The following is a 25,706-nucleotide window of genomic DNA, read 5'->3' as shown; positions in this document are numbered from 1 at the left end:
GAATGATCGACCCGTTGGAGAGCGTTGTCTCTTCACAAAGAGAACTATTTCGAACTTTCTCACAGGACCCAAACATGGTAAACAGTTTTGAAAGCGTATGTTTGCGTTGTGCGCGTGTAACACATTACATTCACATGGAACAGCGTACTAGATCCATGGTCAAGCCGGCCTCTCCAATACACGCCACGTTTTACAAATTTTAAAAGTTGAGTGGTGAGACCAGTAATTGCTCTTTCGCTTAGATTAGAGATCTTGCGAAAAAGTAATTTTCGCTTCTAACGAAATGAGTGGTCTCCCTATCGGATTTCGCCCAAATATGTCCGCCATCGCGATCGACGCACAATTACGGAACCACAATGAGCAGCATAGCTCACTTCTGTAGCGGTCAAGAGGTATCAGTTTCTTGAAAGACAATAACATTTTCAAACGTCATGACTGATATGGTAAGGAGTTATCATGACATTAGCACAGAAACTTCGAAAGTTGTACATCCAAACGATGACGATTGCGCAGCTGCAAAAAAAAAAAGGTGTACACTTAGTTTTATTATGTGTTGGCAGTGCGAGAGCATTAGCAGAGGGTGATGCCTTTACCAATAGTGATGTCACTTCCGGTCAGGCGACGCCAGTTCCCTACAGCCAGTGGGATGTTCCGGTATGTTGACGTCACTTTTCTCTAGCCAGTCAGCCAATGGGAATGCTCAGATCTGGTGACTTCATTTCTCTCCAGCCAATCAGAGAATTTAGCTTCCGACCAAACATTCTCGTCCCGATGAAGTTTCTAATGCACTCACATTAAAATCTTCGCGCTCACGCACTGAACACCCCAGAACCGAATCACATTGTGTCTGTAGCCCGACATCCAGAACGAGTCCCCGAAAGCAGTAGCGAAACGGTAGCTTCCGAGCTTGTTCGCGAGATTGCTGTAATATCCATAACACTTATTATGCAGCGAAAACGCCTCCGACATTTCCGCAAGCACGGCCGTTCAGAGAATCACGCCCTGCACATATTGCGCCACTTCGCGCAAGAAGTATTTTCTCCTTGATTCCTTCCCCCTTCATTAGCCTATCAGCTGACAGTGTCCGTGAACGGCGATACTGTAAAGGACGTCGCGGGCCGCCCAAGTTCTGGGTCACGCAGGGCGGGGCGGCGCCCAGTCATGGACTCGCAGAGCGGCCACTCTGACCGCCACTTTACGCTTTGTTCGACTAAAACCGTGCAGCTTGAGCGCATAGGAGCTGCAACCACGGCGTCATCCGATTAAAAATGGCCGCATTCGCAAAACCATCCGTACAAGGTCTCCCAATGATTGCCGCACGTGAGTACGTACCACAGACACAAAAGGCAAAATCTGTTGACCAATCACAAGCCGACCTTACTTGCGACCAGCTCTGCGAGATCCACTCTGATTGGTCAGCGACAGCTGTTAAAGATCGCCGAGCGACGTTAAAGATCCCCAGGTGGTCGAAATTACTCCGGAGCCCTCCACTACGGCACCTATTTCTTCCTTTCTTCTTTCACTCCCTCTCTTATCCCTTCCCATGCGGCGCGGTTCAGGTGTCCGCCGATATATGAGACAGATACTGCGCCATTTCCTTTCCCCAAAAACCAATTATTATTATTATTATTATTAGCTATAGCTACCACACACTGTACCGTTTCACTGAGGTAGAGTATGCATCGCAAGAGAGAGGGAAGAGAGGGAGAAGGACACCACTTTGTGTGTACACCGCAGTGTCGGGCAACTCGGATATTATCGGCGTGCGAATAGCACGCCTGCCAGCCGCAGGAAGGAAGTAACAAAAAAAAACGCAAAGTACGCGAACAGAGAACGGCGTAAGTGCCGGGCTCCAACGCCGCGGCGCCACCGCCCTGCTCCGCGGAAACATGGCCGAGAATCGAGGTTAGCCGCTCAACAACAGAAACTGGACTGCGACCAGCGGCAAGGCTGTCCACACCCTTTCGCCGGCCGCTCGCGCAGGCCTGCTGCAAGCAAAGCGCTCTCTGTCGGGCTGCTTTCTCTCTTCGTGGCAGGGCTGCGTCTTGCACTTGCGCGGTGCCGTGCGACTGGTTCGTGTAATGCAAGCCGGTGACTGCGCGTCGAGTTCTCGCGGGAGACTTTCCCCTCAGCGTGCACTCAGGAATTTGTGTCGTTACACAACGGCCGAGGCAGGTCATGGGCCACGTTGCGTGTTTCTTCTATGTTACAGTGACTCACTGGCACGTGGTTGACTTGAACACGGGTTGCACTGTAAAGCCCGACGGTATACTGGACGCTTCTACTCATCTACTCACCAAGGTGTTATTTTTATACATCGACGAGGAGTTTTCCGCGTTTATAAAATTGAGCTAGATATATGTTTCATGAGCTCAGTATATCTTTCATGTTCGTTATTTTCCATTTTCTCCCTTTGAGTCAATTTGTTGAAGTGTTTGCAAGCTTGCTATAGTGGCTAATAATAAGACAGTCAAAAGTCAGAGCACTGTGTCAGCAAACCGCGATGTATTTATCTCAAATAACGTGCTACTGAGAATTATTTATTATTAAACGTTCCAACTTGAAGACCACTTGTTACCGAGATAAATACGTCAACTTCAAGTTTCACATACAACCTGGGGCAGCTTTTGTGGTGCGCTGATAAAAAGTAAACTGCAGAGTTCCTCCCGCAAAACAGCGCGAACTGTTTTCCCCCTCAACAGCCCAGGCTTCGTACGCGTGAGAAGCATGTCCTCTTGGACAAATCCGAACGAAGATGCGGTTGAGATGACCTCGGCGAGTCGCAGCCTACCGGCACGACTGCCTTTGCCTGCTTCAGCAAACGCATACAAACTAACCAACCTGTGCAACGCTTCCGAACTACAGGTTCTAGCTTAGAACGAGACTTAGTGCTTCGCTGTCTTGTAGCGATGCAGCTGGCTCTGTAGTGACTGCCTACACGCGCTATACGTCGACAAGGACACACCACTCTCACGAGCCTGACCCGCATGCGCAACTACGGTCGCTCAAAAGTCCGCGCAGTTAGCAGTACATGCCGTCTGCAAGGTTGCAACGCGAGACTCCTGCAGCGCTTGGCCTCCCGGTGGGATTTCCTCTCCTCCTCGCCATCCATACTCTCTCACAACCCTGCGCGGAGTAGGCTAAGCTGTTCGCTACTTCTCCGCCGCCGCTGCAGGCTCGAAGGACTTCTCCCAGTACACGTCGCTGTCCGACAAGGCCCAGGCGCGTTTTATTCTACTCGAGTGCTTTTCTTTTTGTCTCCTCCCGAACAGTTTCCTTTGTCTGGAGCGGCGCAGAAACTCCGTTCCATTCCGCAGGTGGCGGTGCGATAGCTGCGTGTCTAGAATGCGTTTTTGCTCCGTTTCCTCTCGTTTTCTATACGCGAGAGCGGGAAGAAAACAAAAATAAACGCCACGCTTAAAACTCGGATCTAAAAGGAAAAGAATCAACTGCGTTCGTTTTCTGGCTGATGCATTCGCTGTTACCGCGTAGAGGCGGCCCAACGAGGTGAGCGAAAGTGTTGCGAGGTGGTTCTTCTGATGGGCGTGTGTTGCCCTCGCTGCTTTTTGTTCCACGCGTTGAAGGAGTGCTGGGAAAGAATATGGGCGTTTTTTATGGTTCGGGCTCACTCATACTTACGGCCGATGGGGCCGCAGAATATGCCGTTCTTACGCTGACGAGAATTTGTGCTTCCATCCGTGGCTCGGCACACGAGAATAAAGGTAGACCTTGCGTCTCTTGCGTCGACTGCTCTTGTGAAATATTACGTGTGCACGCATACCATCAGCAACACATGAAACGCGAACAAGACATTTGAATCACGGACCGCAAAATTAGAAACTCTTAACTGAGGGAACCTCAACACTAGCGGAGGAGGGTGATTTCACTTAGAAGACGCTAAGGCTTTCCTTTAGAAGCGTTAATGAGCCACAGTCCGCAACCTCAATCAGCAGGTTACCTGCTGATGAAGCATGCACGTTCTCACATACCTTCAGACATTTCAGGCGATTGGCATGCGTGATTGAGTCGAGCTAAAAATTTTCTCTCACATCTGCATCCCGTAAAATTTTGTGGCCGATAGTACGTGGCCCGCGTGGCCTTTATGGCACTCTATGATAAAACAAAAATTGTACTGGACAACGAACATGGCTGTAAAAATTTCCTATCCGACTTTGTTTTGTGCACACGTGCTGAGGGGAGCAGTGTCACGAGTCGACGTTACTTTTCAACGCTTACATGCCGCGCATCTTCGGAGTACGTTATCTTCTTGTATACGCAATCTTGAAGCTCCATAACGCACAATGCAAAGATAGCACTACTTTAATTATCACCACGAAAAAGGAAATAACGACAAAGCGAGCTTTCGTCATCTCAATATGTGCAAGTCGAGCGCGAACTCCATAGTTTCCCGAATCCAGCCTTCCTGTGAATGTGATCTGATGTTATGAAGCGCACTCTGCAGTATCGCCAAGAAAAAAAAAGGAGAATGTATCAAGTGTTGATAAAGGATGTCAACGCCTGCCCATACGCATTTTCTTATCCAAATAAGTAGCGGTACGAGCTATTCCTGAGACAAAGAGAACACTACCATATCGTGGCGTCTGGCGAGAAATTTCCTTGGTGAAATGTGCAGTGGCGTGCAATGTATACGGAACACCGTGGTTAACGACCATCGTGCATTGCTTTGGCTCGTGCAGCGGGAGGCGGCAAGATCACGTGATGCGGTGACGTCGGCACGGGTCAAGGGGCGCCGGACCCCAGATTAAGGACGCAGAGCGGAGGAGGGGGCGACCAGGTCGCGGCGCCATGAAGACCGGCACCAAGGACGGCCTGCTCTCGGACGAGGACAACTCCTTCGATGAAGACGATGAGACGACGCCGCTCAACGCCGCCTACAGCAGGTACGTTAATTCGCACTTGGTCACCGCGCGGTCTGTTTTTGCGCCGTTGTTGCTGTTTTTACCTCTGTCTGCGTACGTTTAAAGCGGAATATCGTTTAGTACGGACTTCCGTTTTATCCGAACAAACACATTTGTCCCGTTGACGGCGAATGTGTTAAAGAGGCTTCCTTTATTTCGAAATCCACACTATTAAACTTTCGGTCCTCTTCGATTATGCATTATGGAGATCTCTACTTTGAAAAAGACTGGACACCGTCGCACTGCAGGTTATATGAATTATTAATAAGGCATGATGTTAAAGAAAACCAAAAGAAACTGCTTAGCCTCTACAGGCACCCTGGTTGAGATACATACCACCCTTCCTGCCCCTCCATAATAATAATAATAATAATTGGTTTTTTGGGGAAAGGAAATGGCGCAGTATCTGTCTCATATATCGTTGGACACCTGAACCGCGCCGTAAGGAAAGGGATAAAGGAGGGAGGGAAAGAAGAAAGAGGCGCCGTAGTGGAGGGCTCCGGAATAATTTCGACCACCTGGGGATCTTTAACGTGCACTGACATCGCACAGCACACGGGCGCCTTAGCGTTTTTCCTCCATAAAAACGCAGCCGCCGCGGTCGGGTTCGAACCCGGGAACTCCGGATCAGTAGTCGAGCGCCCTAACCACTGAGCCACCGCGGCGGGGCTCCTGCCCCTCCAAGGTTTCGAAAACAGTGATGAAGCACCTAGCAACAATTCCCGGAGAGCGAGCAAATTTTGTCACAGCTGGAAATACTTCACCACAAACTACACTACGAACTCGCTCGCAAAAATAAGAAATGTAGCAACATGAACTTGAATCTTTAACCAACGATTAAAATTACTCGAGCACTCTCACACCTTCATCTACTTCGAAACAAGAAAAAAAGAACACGCGCAAAAAAAGACAGGACAATGCGCTGACAGTACTTGTTCGCGACAACCGGCAGTGACAAGACAAAAAAAAAAGAACTAAAAATCCAGTAGTTAGTGACAGCATGCATAAGTGAGGACTTAAGCACTTCCCCCTGCTGTGAATCCAGCTGCGAGGAGGGCTCATCGGGGAAGCGCCTGCAGCTCGGCGTCTAACGCGAGAAAACCTACCTCGTTAATTCTGGGACGCTGCGTCGAATACGCGTCACACACATCTCTCATGCTGTCCACATGCAGTGCATTATCACTGGCGCATGCACACTTGAGCCGCGGAAAAGACAGCCCACACACCGCTCTGGAGGAGCGGTGCGGGAAGCATCGCAATGTGCAGCTTGAGTCGTGCGTTACATCAGCTTGTACGCGTCGTCTCTTTCCGGCACAGACAAGCTGCTGTCCTCTCCGGTTCTGTCGACTCGACGACCTGTGACCTCAACGTACGTCTGTGCCTCATGTGCGGAATTTCGCTCCTTTCTACGAGGACCGTGGACATAGATGGAACTCGTGAAAGACGCAAACCCTGGAGGCAGATGCGCCGCTGCGTCTGTAGACATAGTGCACGCGTCGCCTCAAGTAACACAGAACAGTAGCACATTTGCAACGCAACAGAGGCTGTGGCTGCTCCCGGAGGGAGCAGGGCTTCGCACATGGTGCCTAAGGCGCAGGACAGAGCTTGACAAAATGTTGCTAAAAGCCCTTTCGATCTTGAGCAGCTATCTGAGATTAAGAAGAAATGCGCCAATAAACAAGTGACGCGCGGGGAGATGATAATGTTAACGAAACAGCATGCAACGGTAAAGCGAAAGGTTATTTGCTTACGCGACGACTGACCGTATTCCCACGAAGAAATAGAAAATTGCATATCAAGCACACAGTTTTCATCGAATGAAATACGTTATTGTATGCCAAAAGGCACGCTGTCCTAATAATAAAAAGAAAGCGTGATACATGACATGTTAAAACACTGTTTTGGCTAACACGGTACTTGTGAAAATGTCATCCTGAAGGAACTACAAGTTTTGCACCTCCAGTAGAAGAAGTCTTGTTGATTCTAAATAACCACAAATGCTGCTATCAGTATACTACACTAACGTTCGCGATTGCCTACCTCCTTTATTTACTTACGTTTTTTTTATCTTATTACACCCATTCAAGAGTGCTGCTAAACATGGCTTGAATTTTCTAAAACGTTTTCGAATTGTTTAATGAAATCCTCATGTGCCCATTGTTACATAAATTCTTCAGCATCCTAAAGGGAGACGGCAGTAAACATGGAGCTGGGCAACCACAGTAAGATAATTAGCGTTAATGTGACGCTCCTTTGTATCTTAATGAATGCAGTAGGCGAATGGTCGATGAATTCTGCACACTTAGATCATTTAAGAAACGGAACAGATGTCCTAACGAGGATTTATCTGGACCAAAGATCTGGACAGAAGAGGTTTATCTGGAGAAGGGTTAAATGCGCCATTATAAGGGGAAGAAATAAGCTGCAGAAATATATAGCAATCACATTTGTTCACCTTAGAGGACAGTTTGTAGCTTTAAATGACTTGGTGTATACCGCTAAGCCCTTGCGTGCCTTGGTTTCGCATCAGACATGATATATAGTCGTGATGATGTGCCGAGAAGTTCCCTGAGTCTGTGACAGAGACTGAGCAAGGCAGAGTCCACGCTCAAACAAGTGGCTGATATGAAGGGTCAGCTCGCTGCACAGACAACTAAACGCGGTACAACACTGCATGAAAAGAGATAGCACTGAGCAAGGCAGCGCTACGCAACATGCCTTGACACACTACAATAGAATACCGCACCGCACCGCGCTACGCCATGAAACGCCGCGCAGTACACTGCAATTCTGTCGTACAGGTGAAAAATTTGAAATACTTTTTAGCATACAAGAAAAAAGAAGGTATAAAACTTCAGCATTGCCAAAGAAGCTGAAACGCCACAGCAGGTCGCTGTCCGACAATGGTCTGTGCTAGCATACCAGCGGCTGCATTGCGATCCACCGACGATAGGAAAGCCCGAACAGCAGATCGACGAAATAAACAGCCACCTGGAATACAGAGAGAGGCGACGCGGAGCGGCGCGAGAGATTCCGCGAAAGCGCAGCGCAACGGCAGAGGAGCGCCGGTCGGGGGCCCCTCAATCGTTTCGGAGGAGGTCATCACACTTGACACGACGATCGCAGACAGAAAGCCTTCGCTCGGGTCCCGCCGGTCTCGCCCTGTTCATCGAGTCGCAACACAATTTCTCGCGCTGCTGAATAATGACAACGCTGGGGCGTCCGTCCACGGACGTAATAACCTCTCAGCGACCCATCGTTCCTTCGACTGACAGTCACTACTCGTCTGCGGTTCGCGGCGCGCGCGACGCGCCACACCTGAAAGGGTTAAAGCAGTGACCCTTTCAGAACAGCAGAAAGACAGGGGCAGGCAAGAGCGTGGATGACAAGGCAGGATGTGGAGGAGGGGAATTGCGATGGGAGGGCATCGGAGAAAGTGGCTGAGCAGCGGCGGCGCCGCCTCGAAAGACAAGACGGCAACCCCTCCAAAGCGCACTTAGCCGCTCCATCTTACGCGGTCATTTCAATAACCCCATCGCTGCCGACGAGTGATGGACGCAGGGCTGCACCGGCGGCGACGGATGCTCTGCGCAACGTTCCGAACGCTAGAGCTGTGCAGCATTCTGAACGCTCGAGCGTTGCGTCAGCTACTCACAGAGACTGAATTTTAGAGCGCTGTTCGCGCAATAAAAAAAAAGATAAAAAGAAACACGACTCGCGCCTAACTTGACGCCTCCGCTATCACTTCGTTTTGCTATAGCGGTTTTACGGCGCATAAATGCGCCGATCGTCAAGCCATTATATGGTTTTTTGGTACTGCCTCGCTTTGTGAATTCGGCGTCGCTGACGTCAGCTCTAGGTTCCACAGCGCTGCACAATTTTAACTGAGACAGAGGGGTCGTTCGCACGCGGCGTGGTTTTCGCGGAGAAAGCTGTAAAAGCTCCGCAGCGCGCCGCGACCCGGTCGGTGGCGATGCCGGCCGAGAAACATATGCGTGGGGCCGAGCGCGGGTTTTCCCCTCCAGCGCATAAAAAAACGCGCGCCGGAGGAGCTGCAGCAGCTGCGGACAGCCCGCCAACGCTGGTGCGTGCGTGTACGCGCTAATTGGGAGACATCTTCTCGTAAAGCCGGTGATTTACTCCTCGCCTCCCTGGCCTCTTGTACGCGGGTTCTTACATACGATCTTGGAGGGAACGCCTGCTTGGACAGTCTCTACTGCGGCAGCAAATTAGCTGCGGTTCACTTTCCGACCCGCCTTGCTCGCGAAGGGGGCTTGGAGGAGGTCAAATGTATACACTTGTGACCGGCTTAACGAGGTTCATATACGCGAATGCACTGCGGTGGGTCGTTTCTGGCTGAACCTCGCGATCTTCCTGGGGATGTCGGTGTTTGAAAGCAAGTAAGAATGAATGCAAGGAAAAAAAAGTCCTTCCTCAGAGTCGAGAATAAGCCTCCGGCGTTATCTGCGCCTCATCCCTAAAGAGGGCGCCCATATTTCCAAACGCGCATTTAATGCCGCACATGGTTAACACACATCATGCATATCCCTACCCTAAATCTCAGAATCATAGATTTGGATAACGAACCGACGCTTGCGGGAACGAACGCAAATGTGCTTGATAAGTGAGGCGCGGCTTTAGCGTGATAACTGTTGGCCTGGTGAACTTCTGTCGAATGACCGTAGGATGTCCTTCGACTCAGAGAGCGGATCCATTATTGCAGCAAGGTTCGAAGGGCCCAGGTCTCTTGACACGAGTGACACCAAAAGTTGACTCGAGAGAGCTGAGGACGAGAGTACAGGTTGTGTTATCACCTGCGGAGACTTCATAGTATCGCCGTGATCGCCCGGAGAGTGTCAGCGCAATTCGGTTTTCAACAGCATGTTTGTACGAAGAGTAATAAACAAAATTACAAATTCAATGCGTCAACAAATAGTTCAAATCAGTTTAAAACTGACATTTTCTCGCTTATGAGAGTCTTGACCTTAAACATGGCGCAGGGATCACGTCGCTTCGATTCGGCTTCATCCGTAACAGCGGCCATGATGGTGTTTTTGTGCGTAAGGGATTTGAGAAGACTGACGTCGTCATATTAGTACGCGGTACACTTGCTCTGAAAGTGCTGCGCGCAATGGCTGCTGGCTATCAAGAGGAGCCGTACCTTATAATGGCTACCACTAGGTTTAGTAGAAATGTGAAGGGAGCCTGCGTGGGAGGGCGACTGTAGCTTTGGATATAAGCAGCATATTAACTCCATGTTAGAGGCCATATGCGAATAAAGCGACTAATGTTTTCGAACGCTCTGCCGAAACCAACACCGAAGTTTCAAACTCAATTCAGAATACCTCAGCCTGTGGTCGGAACAGTTCCGCGTCATATTGAAGCCTACAGGGGTGGTCTCTGTGGTAACTGCATGGCACCGTTACAGTGGAAGCAGAAATCACCGAAATCGCGAACAGTCGCGTACTCGGTGAGCTTCATATGTAAGTCGCTTTTACGAAGCTTACGTAAGGCCGCAGGCAGTGTCGCCAGTGACTTTGGCTCGTAATAAATGGCGTTAAATCGGCGAGATATCTCCAAAACGCCGGTCCTCATCCACAATAGCGACGCAGCATATGCGAAAGTAAAGAACTGAAAATTTGATACAGACGCTATACGCTGCGTGTACAACCACTGCAGAAATACTTCCTCACCGTTTGGCCATGGAAGTACATTTCGTTGTTGTTGTTGTTGCTGTTGCCTTGGTGGCATGACAAAATCTGTCGAGGTCTATATTTGTCTTCGTCTTCCTCTTCTATGCCTACCTGAATAACTTCGATAACCTGCCCTTCTTCCTACGCGCTTATGCATGCAGTGAGTGTAGTACGCTTTTAAAGCAATGACCCTCCTTTACTGCCATCCCTGTGTGCGCTTTGTGTATGCAGCCCAGGCGCAAAAGTTTATCCCCCCAAAATATGGCGCAAACGTGACAACGCATTTCTGCATTAAAAATGAAACTGCCGCAGTGGGACCTCTTGCTCCAACCAACACGACCACCTTCGCTTTCAACCCGTGCTCCCAATCGACCCCCCGATGGCAACAGCCTCGCGCGTACAGGCACACAACCATCACCACGGGGCAGCTCCGGCGCGCAGCCGAGGCCTCCTTCCCCGCACACGCGATTAAAACTCTTCAAGAGTTGATCCCCGCACACAGGTGTAGCCTCCTTTCCGGCTAACCGCGTTCCTCGACCCCTCCAATCGAGACTCGCCCCCTGCTTCTCCCTGTTGCCGCCGCACACTCCTCGCGCGAGCCCATCGGACTCAGAGGTGAAAGGGAGGGCGGGCAATTCACGCGCCGTCCGAGCTCTCCCGCGTTCCGCGGTCGGTCGTTGGCGATATCGCCATCTTGATTCGGAGGGCCGTTGCGCTCGGCGTCGTGACGGCGCGCGCACGTCCGTCACTCTCCTCAAAGCATCCCGCCCGCTTGCCTAGCCCACTCTTCTTCGTCCCCACCCCCCTCATCCTCCTCCACCACCCCGCCTCTGTCATGTCTCGCACCTGTTCCTGCGTCCCTCTCAAAGCGATTCCGCCGCAGTCACTGGGCCCGCTGTACAGCAAAGCGTGTGACCGGCACTGCCCATTTTCGCCCCGCGTTGCGGCGTCGTCGTTCTCGCACCGGCCAGAGGAATTGTTTCGCCGACGTGATTGCTACTCCTCGCCCGCCACCATGACGTCGACGACATCGAACAAAATCAGAGAGAGGTCCTCCGACTGCCACGATTTCAGAGGGGACATTCCTCGGGGGATTGCTTGCATGCGTCTCCGGATGCGACAAAATACAGAGTCCGATCACGGCAGCAGAATCGACCGGGCCGGCCGAAGTTCAGCGACTCGCCTGCGTTACTCAAAATGTGGGGTAGTGGATGAGAAGCGCACCCGAAGCCCTCGTGGGTAATCTTGCTTCCGGCCAAGCTTCGTGCGATGCTTATCCGGGTCTTCGGATGGGCGCGAACCAGCAGGCACGACTACACCCCACTGGCCTGCTCTCCACTGTATACAAGAAGCCGGCACGGAGCGGACAGCATCCCTCCCCTCACCGATTTCCTGAATGTAACCTATAATATTTCATTGGGATTCACATCAGACTCCAACCGCAGCGGATTGAAGATTGCAGGGCCCGTTGTCCTCATCGAAAATTACTATTTTTGGGGCATAGCGCCTGCTCTTAGCAGTTAGACGAGTCAAATGAAATATTCTAACGCAGGCAGTCGACAAGGTGTGGGCAGCATCTCTCCCGTCATCCATGCCCTGATTGTAACCTTGCTTTAATATTGCTTTCGGGCGCATAGAAGAATCCAACTCTAGCGAAACACACACACACACACACACACACACACACACACACACACACACACGCACACACGCACACGCACACGCACACGCACACGCACACGCACACGCACGCACGCACGCACGCACGCACGCACGCACACACACACACACACACACACACACACACACACACACACACACACACACACACACACACACACACACACACACACACACACACACACACACTTTTTGCACTCGAGTCGAATGAAATCTACCCCTGGCTACCTGCACTCTATCATTGTGCCACCTCAATATTATTTATCTTTTTTCCGTCAAAAATTTCAAGGCCAGCGATACTAAGCAACGAGTATGTCACGCAATGAGCCGGCGGCCACCAAATTGCGATTTGCGCTTTATTATAGCAACGTACGTAATGTGTCGAGATACACGCTTCCGAACATTGCGGGGGCACTACACCTAACTATTATTTAGACCGGCAACTAAATTCAGAACCTCACGTGACTTTAAGCTCCTGAAGCCCCGTGGAATGACTCTCAACCACATCTTGTGTATTGCAGATATACACTTGTTTGTTAGATGCAAGCAAGGCTGCTATTAAGTGCCAGAAGCAATTGCTTTCGCATCGCATATTGTCGCCCCAAGGGTTAAACACATCCATTCCCTCTGCTTCATGGACAAATGGCGGGAAAAAAAAAAAGTCCGCAATGAAACTATAAATGCCCAAAATCCCGACGAACGTTTCATGGCCTTCATCGGGACTGCAAGCTCCTCACCTTTAGTTTGAGTCGATTTTGAGGTACGGAAATGTGCATGTAACGTAACTAGCGGACGGAAAAGAGCGTCTCTATCAGAATAGAAGAAAAAAAAAATGTGAAGATTGCTGATGCGGAGTCATTTTCACTTGCATGCTTGACGAACCGGGCGGCATATATTCATTCTGAATTTTTTTTCGCTTACGCAAATCATGTATGTCCTTCAGTGCCTTTCGCAGCGAATGTCCCCACACCATTCACAATGGCGTATAGCCTTCGTCAGCTTCCGGGCTGCACAACCGCGCCGCAGACACCGGAAGGCATTCTACCCACAAATTACTTTATAGGCGATCCTTCTTGTGGCCACATCAGTGCAATTAATCTGCCACTGTCGCTTTCGAAGCTCTGAGCGGGCAGCGCTTGAAAGGAAACAGAAAGAGTTGATCAACGGCAGCTCAAGGGGCGAGTAACAGTGCATGCTAGACGAAGCCGGTTTCTTTATAATGGCGCTTGACTTCTTGTTCCTGTTCATGTTCTTCGGGGATGTTTCTTGAAGCATTGGATGACCAAAGCGCTCACGAGGCGTACTCAATCACTCTACTTGATTCCTATATACGATCGTGCGTACTTTCTCATTTGAAGGTTTGTGTTCTGACAAAACTGTTCTGGTAAAAAAAAAAGAAAAAGAGAAAGGAAAAGAATACGCCAGTACCAGTTTGTTACTTGCTCTTGTGAGCGGGATCATCCAGACAGTGCTGATTCCTTCAGGATGCGGTTTGATTGGCGCTCGTCACTGACGTCATTGCCATTCTGTATAAACGTGCCTCTAGCGGCGTGGTGGCTCAGTGGTTATAGTGCTCAGCTGCTGACAAAATGACGCGAGTTCGAAGCTAGCCGCGGTGGTCGAATTTCAATGGAGGCGAAATACTAGAGGCCTGTGTACTGTGCGATATCAGTGCACGTCAGAAAACTTCAAGTGGTTGAAATTATTCAGAGCCCCCCCACTGCGGCGTCCTTCGTAGTCCGAGTCGCTTTGGGATGTTAAACCCAATAAAACCAAACAAAGCCAACGTGTCTTAAGTCTCCCAACCTGCCTAACTCTCAGACTTGAAATATGAGTGCGAATCTAGAGATCGAAGTGTTCGCACCTTCCATGCATGTCGACCGCCCTCGTGGGCGATTCAAAAGAGGGAATGGGATCGCTCAGTGCCAAGAAAAATATGTGGGCTGAGATAGCAGACACGGTCGGCTGCTCTGAGAGAGAGAGAGAGAGAGAGAGAGAGAGAGAGAGAGAGAGAGAGAGAGAGAGAGAGAAGAAAAAATAGACGGCAACTTTTATAACTTAAGTAAACAACGAGCACATGATGTTAAATTTATTCACAATCGTTCTTGCGCAGCATGTCTAACACGTCGTAATTTGCCCGGTAATCGAACAACCGCTTCTCAGTGGAGATAAGAACGAGAACACACACGCGCAAGTCACGCAAAGCCCGAGCGCACGCCTCTTTGTACACCTTCAACGATGAGCGATCCTGAAAGATGCCGGACAAGACAATGCATTGTTCTTGTTTGAACAACCGGAAAAATAAGAACAAGCGTTCAGGAAACAATTATTAACCAGCAATAAATACAAACGAGAAAGGCATACAAGCGCCGTGCGTCCAACGTTCTTCGCTCGCGAGCACCCTCAGTTAACAAAAACAACAGAACCAAAAAGAAAAAACTGACAGACCATCTGATGGATTACCCCTTTCTTCGCGCGTATAAGAAAGCCGTAATGACTCGTCGGGCCAGCAGGTTTTCTGCGCCCTCTTCTTTTGCTATTCCCTCCTTTGACAAAGTGGTTTCTCTCCGGAGGACAAGAGTTGCTCCGAATCGAATGGCGCGGCGCGCTCTGATTGATCGGGGCGAAGGGGGTGGGGGAGGACGGTGCAGGGTGCTCCGTGATGCCTCGCGTCGAGGAAAGAACGTGGGAGGGGGTGGGGTGGGGGGTGGTGAATCGTAGCAAGCGCAGCGCGCCAGCGACGATGACGACCACGACCAACGAGGTCGCGCGCAATCTGGTCATCGCTGCGGCGGCCCGAGGAAAAGGCGCCGGGAATCCGGATTCACGGCGCCTTTCCACGCGCGCTCCGACACGAATTCGACGGCAGACGGCATCGGAACGCGGGCGCTGCTGGCAACCTGTTCCAGCCAGCCGGCTAGCGGATGAATCACAAAGGAGCACGCTCTTTCGCGCCATGCAGTGCAGCACTCCGAGGTGTAACTGCTGAGAGAGGTGATAGAGGGAAAGAGGGAGTGAAAGAAAACAAATTTATGACCATCAGTGAATTCTGAGTGCTCTTGGGAACCCTTCGTAAAAGAAGAAAAAACAAAGACCGTCAAACCGCGCGTCAAATTTTGCAGCTGGCTATCGAGCGTGTTCGAGTGGTGATAAATGACGGCACCGTGCTTGGCTACGTGTGTATGGAACGAGTTGCTGAGGTTAGAGGGGGAAAAATATTATAATAAGAGAGAAAACGAAGTGATTGCTTCTTACTGTGGGCACGGAAGTAGCTGGCCGTGTTGGGGGACGTGTCAGATTTGCAGCTCGTAATCGGCAGCGTCGTCAAGTTGGCTCGAATTACCTCCCAGAAAGCGCTCCTCGTGCATGGACACCCCCGTCGAAGAGCGAAGGCCGCGGAGGATCAGACGTCAGGCGCGGACTGTCTTCCTTCGGCGATAGTCGCGCGCTTGACAAGCACAGTGGAGGTCGCGGCTGTAATGCACGCTTGCTTTCTTTAAAGCTGACGAACGTGCGAAGTATATGGATAGGGTCTGTGTTTTTTCTCAGCTTGCTGTTACTAGAATACCGCAAATAACGCTTACTTTGGCGAATCAGTGAGACAACTCCTGGTAACCTTAGCAGGTAAAAGAGATTTCACACCTGCGCGGACGAAGAAAAAAAAAATGGACGAAATTTCGAATGCGTTGCAGCTTTAAATATCTCCATCACTAAAGCCTCATTCGCACAGATATAATAATAATAATAATAATAATAATAATAATAATAATAATAATAATAATAATAATAATAATAATAATAATAATAATAATAATAATAATAAATACTTTATTCACTCCAAAGAAACAATACAAGACGCGGACGCGCCAAAGCCTCAATTGGGCTTGTAGGGCGCCGTCCGGCAGCAGCAACCTCTGTTACGAAATCAATTCTTTGTTTTGTGTACATTAAAACATATGCACTAGAGCTGTTCAAGCTCGGCAATAACATCTCGTAACTGTCTGCGAGTGTTCAAGTTGAAAACATTATCAGGCATCTCATTGAATATACATGGGATATAATATGACCTCATAGACATACCAAAATGAGTTCGCACTGCAGGGACAATATATCGAGAAACTTTTCTTAATGGGATTGGTTTAACGTTGTGGAACCGAAAGTCAGAGTTCCAGAAATATCTGAGTACAGTGATTTGTTTGAACGCAATGTCAAAGGAAGGCAGACCTGAAGAAAGGAATACACTTTGCTGTTTATGGGGTATTGAATAGATGACACTCTTAGCCATATTCTTGAGAATACGGTTTATCCTATTTTTCCATGTTGCAGAACAGTTGAAGAAACAGCACATGCCATATCTCAGCAGAGAATACCCCAAAGACTGTGCAATTAAACGTCTTATGGCAAATGACAGGTAGGCCCTTAGAGCATAGAGCAAGCATGCGACGCCTCTAAGCTTCTTACTGAGGTGTGCCATGTGCGTGCTCCAGGATAAATCACTGTCAAAGTAAATGCCAAGGTATTTCACGGACGGAACACATGTAATGGGGTAGCAAGAACATGCAGTGCAACTGGAGCTGTGCAAAAAAACCGCAGCGTTTTTCGGGACTGGCTTGTGTGCATTTCTAAAGCACACTAGATGAGTTTTTTGGGGGTTTATATCAAGCACCTTACTACTGCTGCAGCGAACCTGCAATTTTTTATCACAGTAGGAATAAACACTACACAGAGTGGAGCGACCTATCACAAGTAAAAAAAAAATGAACAGGCGATCGCATGATGTGATTGATGGATGGAGGGCTTCTGGAGGGAGCAGGTGGGTGGTGCTTCTGAAGAGTGGAGGTAGGTGGGTCGGGGTGGGTGGTGGCTCGTAGGTTGGAGATGCAGTTATATCGGCGGGTACCCGGAGGAGCACCCACCGGAGGGTGCTCCGTAGGAGACGCCCTCTGTCTATGTCCACGGGCGCTGGAGAGCGCAGGCCTCACATACGTATACAACGGGTTTTTCGTTGAAAGAGGACTGTACTTATAGCGCAGTAAAACAATGAATAGTCTCACAGGCACGGTAGTATTAGAGTACACTCCAGGTGGGGCGCAGCAGTCTCTCTTTCCCTCAATCTTTTTCCTCGATTTTAATTTTCTTGTTTGCCGTCGAAATGGTCAGTAGTGGCACCGGCGAGAGGCTTGCGAAAACTCACGTAAAAATTTTCATGGTTATCACCGACGATCTCAAATTATTGGTAACAGGAATTCACAGGGGCACCTAATTTCATTATGTCTTGGCATTGCGATAGCATTAGTAGCTGTTGATGTATTTACCGGAAGTGAGGTCACTTCCGGACTAGCGGTGTCACTTCCCCTCTGGTGACGCCACTTCTCTCCAGCCAATGGGAATGCCCCGTCTGGTGACATCACTTCTGTCCGAGCAATCAGCGGATTTAGCTTGCGACGAAACATTTTCTTCCCGAAGGGGCTTCTAATGTTATTGCATTACTAGATTAATTTGCGGAATTCGCGAATATCTCAATGATTAAGCTTCGAAAGTAAGTATTAGACGATTTAAAGCTCCCTTTGGCTTTAATCTATGACGCAGGATGGTTATGTTCTATCAAAAACGGCTTCTGTGATCAAGTTCGAATCGCAGCGCAATCATGATATGTGTGCCATTCCTATGAAAATTCGAATCGAAACATTAAAATAGAGTGACCCGCCGCGGTGGCTCAGTGGTTAGGGCGCTCGACTACTGATCCGGAGTTCCCGGGTTCGAACCCGACCGCGGCGGCTGCGTTTTTATGGAGGAAAAACGCTAAGGCGCCCGTGTGCTGTGCGATGTCAGTGCACGTTAAAGATCCCCAGGTGGTCGAAATTATTCCGGAGATCTCCACTACGGCACCTCTTCTTCCTTTCTTCTTTCACTCCCTCCTTTATCCCTTCCCTTACGGCGCGGTTCAGGTGTCCAACGATATATGAGACATATACTGCGCCATTTCCTTTCCCCAAAAACCAATTATTATTATTATTATTATTATTATTATTATTATTAAAATAGAGAACAGTGCAGTCCTGCTAGGGCAGTAGGTGAGGTTTAGGGAACATTTCACCCATGCACTGTGCGGTCCATACTAGTTTTTTTTTTAGAAACTTGAGCACAGGGTCTACAACGGTCTAAGCCATCTGCAGCAGCAACTGGCGAATCTGCTGTCTCACTCGCACAACCTAAGTACATTTTTTTGTAAGTGTAGACGTCCGCCAAACAATCTGGAGTAAATCTTCAATAACGGTGCGCTCGCAAAATATGCAGTGCTGCACATATCAAAACCAATTAACTTCTATCTTGACTCTCACACAAACGCACAAACCCTCAGCACAGCATCCACACTCACGAAAGCTGACCGTGAAATCATGTCGCTATTTCGCGATGGCAAAAACACGCATAAGCCCGTGCATCGCACAAACACTTTCCCATTGGAAGGTCACGTCAGCCCACAGACGTCGCGTGTGTTAACGTACTCATGCAAAATGTATCCGCAGACCATATCATGGACACACACAGCTGACGACACATATAGGAAAGGGCTCGGCGGCGGCTCATGCCAGCTCGATTGCGAAACTGGCCACCATGTATAGCGTTCGATGGGAGCGCCGTGTGTGCACCGTTATGCGAATTCTTCCCCCTCCCCATCCTCCTCTCCCTTTTCGTGCCGAACAACGCGCACACATGGCACATCGTCAAACGAGCGACCATCTCCGCGGCGCCGCCAAGGACGCGTCTCCAAGCACTCAGTCCACCGGCACGCGTTTGTCCCGGCAAGGATGTCGTTCTTGCGTAATACATTGAAGGGAATGAAAGAGAGAGAGAGAGAGAGAGACGATGAGGATGCGTTGGGAGGGAACTGGAAAAGAAAGTATACGCGGCGTAAACGTGAATGGAATGAATAAACGAGGGAGGGAAAGGGAGTCGAGCGCCGACGTATGTAACGACCAAGTGGAGGAAGAGGCTTCTCCAATGAAACTGAAGATGAGACGAGGCGGCGGCTTCGGGAGTCCCGCTATGCGCGCCAAACGCTGAGAGAGAGAGAGTGGGACGAAAGGGCGAGCTGTTACCGGCACTCGTCCAACGAACGTGACGCCATGCGTCGCTAAAGGATCGGGCGCTGCTCGCTTGCGGGCCAGCGCTCGCCGACAGGACGTAAGCGCGTGGACGCTCTCCGCGCTTCAGCTTAAACTGGACGGAATAGGACTTCGAGGCCTTTTATACGTGCGCGAACGTCTTCGGCATTTTCCTGGCTCCGATGGGAGCTAGCGAACGCGTGCGCAGGTGTGTGTAGAGGCGCGCGATGTTGGGAGCCAACATTGGAGGTCCCGGTTTCAAGAGAAGCTCGCTGTTTGAAAACTCGTCTCTGTGCGGTAGCTTCGCTTCTGCTTCTGCTGCGAAGAGAGAGTACGTAATGTTAAGACACAATAATATATATAAAAAGTTATTTAGGTTGCATTCACTGCACCGTAAGCTGCGCTCAATGCCAATAAAGGAGCTGCTGCTCCTTTAATGGCTTTGCCCTCCAAATGACTATAGTTATCGATACAACGACAATAGCTAACAGTATAATGACTCCGTTTCTTTTTGTTGAAAATCAGACACTGTGACCATAGGATACGGACTGTCGCTTTGAGCACCACTGCGGCATTAACTGACGTGGTTCCGCTGCCATTTCACCCGGTTGGCTGACGTAAAGTGAAATGAAGCGTGGAAACTAAGCCGTGAATGTGCAAACCCAAATTTCAGCTCACTTGGGTGTTCTGCCAACCTGGCATTTATACGTGTGCTCAATGCCCTGCACTGGTCTTGCTATCTCCTTCCAACAGCTATCCGCGCTCTTAGAGCTAAAGGTCAAAGTAACTACGTTGTTCGATGGTATATATGAATGAATACTGTTAACACGTAATAACATAATATAACATAACTTAACATGACATAACATAACATAATATAAATCAATTGAACCTAGATATAACAAAGTTGAAGGAGCGCGGCGATTACTTCGTTATTGCCATAGCTTCGTTATCGCCCCCGTTGACAGAGCTTCCAAAGGGAATCATCATTTCTTCGTTATATTCATTAATTAATTATACACAAACCGTTTCGTTATAACGAGTGCTGTCATTACGCGAACCTCGGTCGAGATTCATTTCTTCAGATCTCACTTACGGGCAGACAGAATGGCGGACACACTTGCTGTAACGATTACACGTGCTTCAACTCTGCGATTACTGAACAGTCCACATTTGCTGTTCGTCTTCTTCACTTTTCAGGACGTGCAAATGCGGCGTTTCTTAATTGTTGACAACCTGCCAGCAAGTGAGGCTTCTGGTGTACCAACTCTGCCTCTTTTCATAACGCAATCGGGTTTGTCGGACCCAGGTTCAGTTGAGAATTAGCTTCGACCATCTTACGCACGCTTGATACGACAACAAAACAAACAAACAAACAAAAAATGAATGACGATCGATGCGAAATAGCCGCCAGGGCCTTGCATCGCAGACACGCCAGAAGGAGGGCAAGTCGCTCCTAGCATAATTAAGTCATTTATGGGAACGCCCAACCGCTTTGGAACGAGTATGCGGCCGGGCGGTGTCGGCCGTATTACGGCGATGCCGTTGCCGCTGCTGCTGCTGCATATGGCTGACATAACTACTTGACCACGAGCTCGTTTGCACGCAAATCGCTCCAAATGCTTCGGGGCCAACGAAATGCGATTGGGGCGTTGGAACTGCGCGGTTGCGAAACGCGCAATCATTCCCCTTATCTTCACCATATATAGACCGGGTAGAGACACTAGCATAGTAGCATGCGGACAAGATATGTTTTACATGTCTCTGCGCGCCGGACATTTATTTCGAGAACGAGGGCTTCCAATGCTACCGTGACTCAGTGCGAACAATCATCCCCACCGGAGAAGAAAAAAAAAAGAGGCCTACAATTACATATAAAATAGCAATCAAATAAATGAGGCCACTTTTTTTTTTCTTTGAACGGTTTGATACACTGCTGTCGGAAGTAGCGAGTCGAAAAAAAAAATAGTCGTGAAGTTACATTCTCATTGAATGCACGCTTACTACACAGAAGGATTGAATGAAAAATATCCCTTTAAAAAAAAATTGGAGGGGACACTTAAGCTCCGCTTTAAGCGTATGACGCGATATTATTGATGGATTAATGTCCATATGTAGAGAATTGGTCATTGTCTCATAACATTCATAGGTGCCTGATAATCCTCATACCACTCCTGGCGCATGCAGTGGCGCAGCAGTTAAGGAATGCGCCACTGCCCTCTGATGGCAGGTGCTGCCACCGGTGGGGCTTGTACGATTTAGGTTGCTCTTGCAGAGCAACCTCTCGCGACCAATCATTAGCTGCCACCTGTCGCTGCGCAGTTTGCTCACAATCCGGCGAGCAGGTTGTGATGATGCCCCAAGGTTGGGGCGTCACCTTCCTTCCTAGGTTGCTTCCCTGGGGATTTTTCGTGAATTTTTCGCTCGCGCTCAAAGAACCCGGTGACGCCGGATTTTATGCGACACGAGCTCCTTAGCGCCCTCGCGTTATTACTCGATCCAGCTTTGTCAATCACTGTACATGCGCAGGCTATGAGGCCGCATGTTGAAAGGCCGCGCACTTCTCCACTTCCTTTTCCACCGCTGACCTTGTTGCGCAAACACCCTGTGCTTTCAGAAATTCTGTCCAGCATTTTACATGTACAGTCTTTGCCAAAAGTAACCGGGCACTGGTGGTTTGTTTCTTAGCCGCGGCAAAGCACTTATGGAAGCCCTTAAGCTCTGGTTCTGTGTAATGTAAGGCGAACCCATGTCCTCACGCTCTGACACCTTTCGGTCTTTAGGGCTGCCGTGTATGCTTCATTATACTGTTGAGAAACAAAAACCTGTAGCCCGGTTACTTTTGGCAAAGGGGGTACGTTAATGCTTTCCTTCACCACGTTGCTTCAAGCTCCAAGTTTCTTTAATATGCCTTCGATGGAATAGCTGAGCGTAACGCGTAGCAAGTCGATGCAGCTTTTGATGCTGCTGCGCCCTTGACCTTTTCATTCTGATCATTTCGACACCTTGAACCCTTCTTTTTGCATTTGTTCATTTTTTAAATTAACCAGTCAATTACAAACAAGCATATAGCCCAAGTACATTTTCCTTGCCTTTGGTTTCGCTCTAGTTGATTGACCTTGGTAACTATTCCTTGCCTATTCAATTCTTTGAGTAAGACGCTCTATTGCATGAGCACATCTTAATCAGATCTTTCGTCCGCTGAGAGACCTTAGGGGTATTCTGTGTTACTATCCTACCACCTACGTTTCCGGAGACCCAGATGAATCCAGCAGCAACCCCTTCCTCCGCTGTTCCTCTACTATTATGTCTAATTTAAACTTAAAATAAATAAATAAATAAATAAATAAATAAATAAATAAACTTTGCCTTCCGGCATTCTACGGTCTGCTTTAACAGATGGCCGGAACGAATTTCAGCCGTGTCCTACAAGTCTTCGCTTCGACTGGAATGCGGACGAGCTCTCGCGAAGGTGCAGGCAATACCGACGGCGTGAATTCACCGGCATCTTTGTGCAGCGGCTCGATTTCCCGTCCCAGATGCACGACGACGTGGGCGTCCAGACAGCTCGAGCGCCGCACTCGTTAACTCGTTTGCTCCCGGTGTCGTCGTCGCAAGGGCGAACGAAGTCGGCGAAGAAAGCTCCAGCGACGCTGCGTGGCCGCGTATGCGTCCCTGCACGCCTGTGCACAAGAGCAAAGGAGAAACACGTTATGCGGAGGCGCGCCTGGCGCTCGAGCTTGAGACGCGTGGGCTGGAAGCGAAAGGATCGGCGGCGACGTTGGAGCCGGGAGAGAAAGCGCGGGACTCTGCGGCGAGGCCGCGCCCGCACTCTTGCGAGCCCGCTCTGCGCGCCGCTGCACCGTGACCGCGTCAAACAGCCGCGAAGGATCACTAATCTTTGACGGCACGGACGGACGGCCGACGCAACACGTTGTATATACACGCCGCCAGACTTTCTTTGCTTGCATTTTTTATGTTATTTCTCTGTATTTATTTCTTCCTTTTTTTGTCGCGTGAGATAGTCGCACGGACGCAACAAAACCTCGCGTTTTGGGCTGCCGCTCCCACCGTGCACCCGCGGAGAATCACGAACATGCTGTTACGTCACAGATGAGGAGCGGAGGAGGCTTGGACTTATCGAGGTCATACGTCGATGCGTCGATGTTTTTTTTTTTTCGTATTTGAAACTCGAAAAAATGACTGAGTGACGCGTGACTCCAAAGCTAAGATTTTAACGCGAGAAAGCGGCAGTAAGGTCACGTGAGAGTGTGCGATGAGGAGTCAATAGGTGTCGACCAGATCAGTCGGACACTGTCCACCGGATCAGTCATCGACGCTTCAGCAGCGAACGATGTTTCCATTGCGGCAACAATTAAGAGGAGGAGGAGGAGGGACTTTAATGGAACAGGACAGGTCGCAATAATTAATAGGAACCGCTCAACTTGTCAACGGCTTCAGTGGAAGACACTGCGTAAATTGCAGTTCGCCGAATGAACATTTGTCGTACAGGCTTAGGTTTCCCATCACAGTGCATACGGTACCACTAGCTGATTTATACTCTTTCGTTTCCTCGCGCTCGAATGAACATTTGTCGTACAGGCTTAGGTTTCCCATCACAGTGCATACGGTACCACTAGCTGATTTATACTCTTTCGTTTCCTCGCGCTTGGAAAACCGAAGTACCCAAGGATTGGTATTCATGAAACGATCCTATGGACGCTTGAAAAGGAACACATCACGAAGGAGGCATGCCAGCGACATCTGAGCGTTACTTTGTTGTATCTTAAGCAACCGGATGGGCGCGCACTCATGTAATGGAGCACTTATAGCAGTCTCTGAGTGAATCATGCGCAATTAGCATAGGCCAGTTCCCGCGTGAGACCATGCGCCGGAACTTAGCAGTTGGCCTCCAACCTCTCACCTGTTTTCGCGCGGGTTCATAGTAGATTGCAAACACGTTAACTTTCTCACAGCGAAGTGTAAATTTGAGAGAAAGAGAGAGCCAGGAAAACTTGCATCTGAGTCATCTCGCAGAGCAGCCCCCTGCCAGAGTATCCGCGTTAACCGGTTCATCCTGGCGTGGTTAGCATTCTAAGGTCGCGCTGCCATCTTTGATCGAATGCTTCCTAGCTCTCTCTCTATTTCTCTCATGCACTCGTACAGTTCATCATTTCAGTGTGGAATGATGTGATGTTCACGTTTCCTATAGCGCAAGGGCAACTGTGAGCTATTCTATCGATCTTCATAATATTCGCACTCCTCCTGTAAATAACTGCGCTGCTAATTAGCAAGTCACTTGTTTGCTGTTCCCTTAGTTGCAGAAGTACTATGAGCAACAAATGAAACGCGCCAAAGACAACTGACATACGAACAGATATATAGATAAAGAGGAGGAGGGAAAGGCAGGGATGTTAACCAGAAAGGGGTTCCGGTTGGCCACCCTGCACTGGGGAAGAGGGATTAGGGGACTAAAGGGAGGAAGAGAGAAGGAAAAAAGACAAACACACACACATGCACAACGCTGTCACAATTTGTCACTCAATCCAGTCGCTGTCAAGTAGGCAAAGAGTGCCTTGTATGCCTTGAGGGCAGTCGACTTCTGTGGCCACGGACCGAGGATCTTTTGCTCTGTTAATGGGCGAGGATCGAGGCGGTCCAGGGCACAACACAGTGTATGTCTTGCACTCGCAAATGCAGGGCACTCACAGAGAAGATGAGCGATGGTCTCCTCGCAACTACAGCTCTCACAGGCAGGGCTGTCGGCCATCCCCATCCGGTAAGCATAGTAATTGGTAAATGCAACACCGATCCATAAACGGCATAACAGTGTTGCGTCGCGACGTTCTAAGTTACGTGGAAGACGAAGGCGCAGTTCAGGGTCCAGTGCCTTGAGGCGGAGGTTGCAAAACTCTCCCGTGTTCCACGCTGAAAGTGTGAGCTCCAGCGCCAAAGGGCGAAGCCCACACGCAGCGTCAGGTCTCGATATTGGGATCCTCATTTTGGTTCGTATGTCCAGTGCACATACGAACAAAAATGAAATCACGTACGGGGGAGCTCAGTAAAGCGCAGGGTAATTTCACTTAGAAATCGCGAATACTCTCCTTTCGAAGTGTCATTCAGCCTCGCTTGTGTTTCCTCTCCAGGAAGTACATGTTTCTGTTTTTGTGCTGGCATCTCAGATTTCTTCGCGTTTTATTGGTTGCTGTTATACGTACTCGCGCCTGAGTGTACTTCCGCAACTCAAGACAAAACCTGTCGAAGTATTTCCGTACGCGCTCGTATGGTCAATAAAGGGACTCCACCGT

At 49.4% G+C, this 25,706-nt stretch overlaps 1 protein-coding gene across 1 annotated transcript in view; it reads left to right on the top strand.

Annotated features, from left to right (window-relative positions):
• The window catches only part of kkv (hyaluronan synthase-like protein kkv), a 74,963-nt gene that overhangs the window by 26,017 nt on the left and 23,240 nt on the right, over positions 1-25,706 (top strand). Inside the window, exon 2 of the mRNA XM_077658068.1 lies at positions 4,698-4,901. Within this exon, the coding sequence (XP_077514194.1) occupies positions 4,807-4,901 (95 nt within the window). The 5' untranslated portion in view covers positions 4,698-4,806. The remainder of the gene's footprint in view (positions 1-4,697; positions 4,902-25,706) is intronic.

Source organism: Amblyomma americanum, chromosome 3, assembly GCF_052857255.1.
Source record: "Amblyomma americanum isolate KBUSLIRL-KWMA chromosome 3, ASM5285725v1, whole genome shotgun sequence".
NCBI classification, from domain to species: Eukaryota; Metazoa; Arthropoda; class Arachnida; order Ixodida; family Ixodidae; genus Amblyomma; species Amblyomma americanum.
The sequence above is the reverse complement of the archived record's forward strand: the minus strand, read 5'-3'. Positions and strand labels throughout refer to the sequence as shown.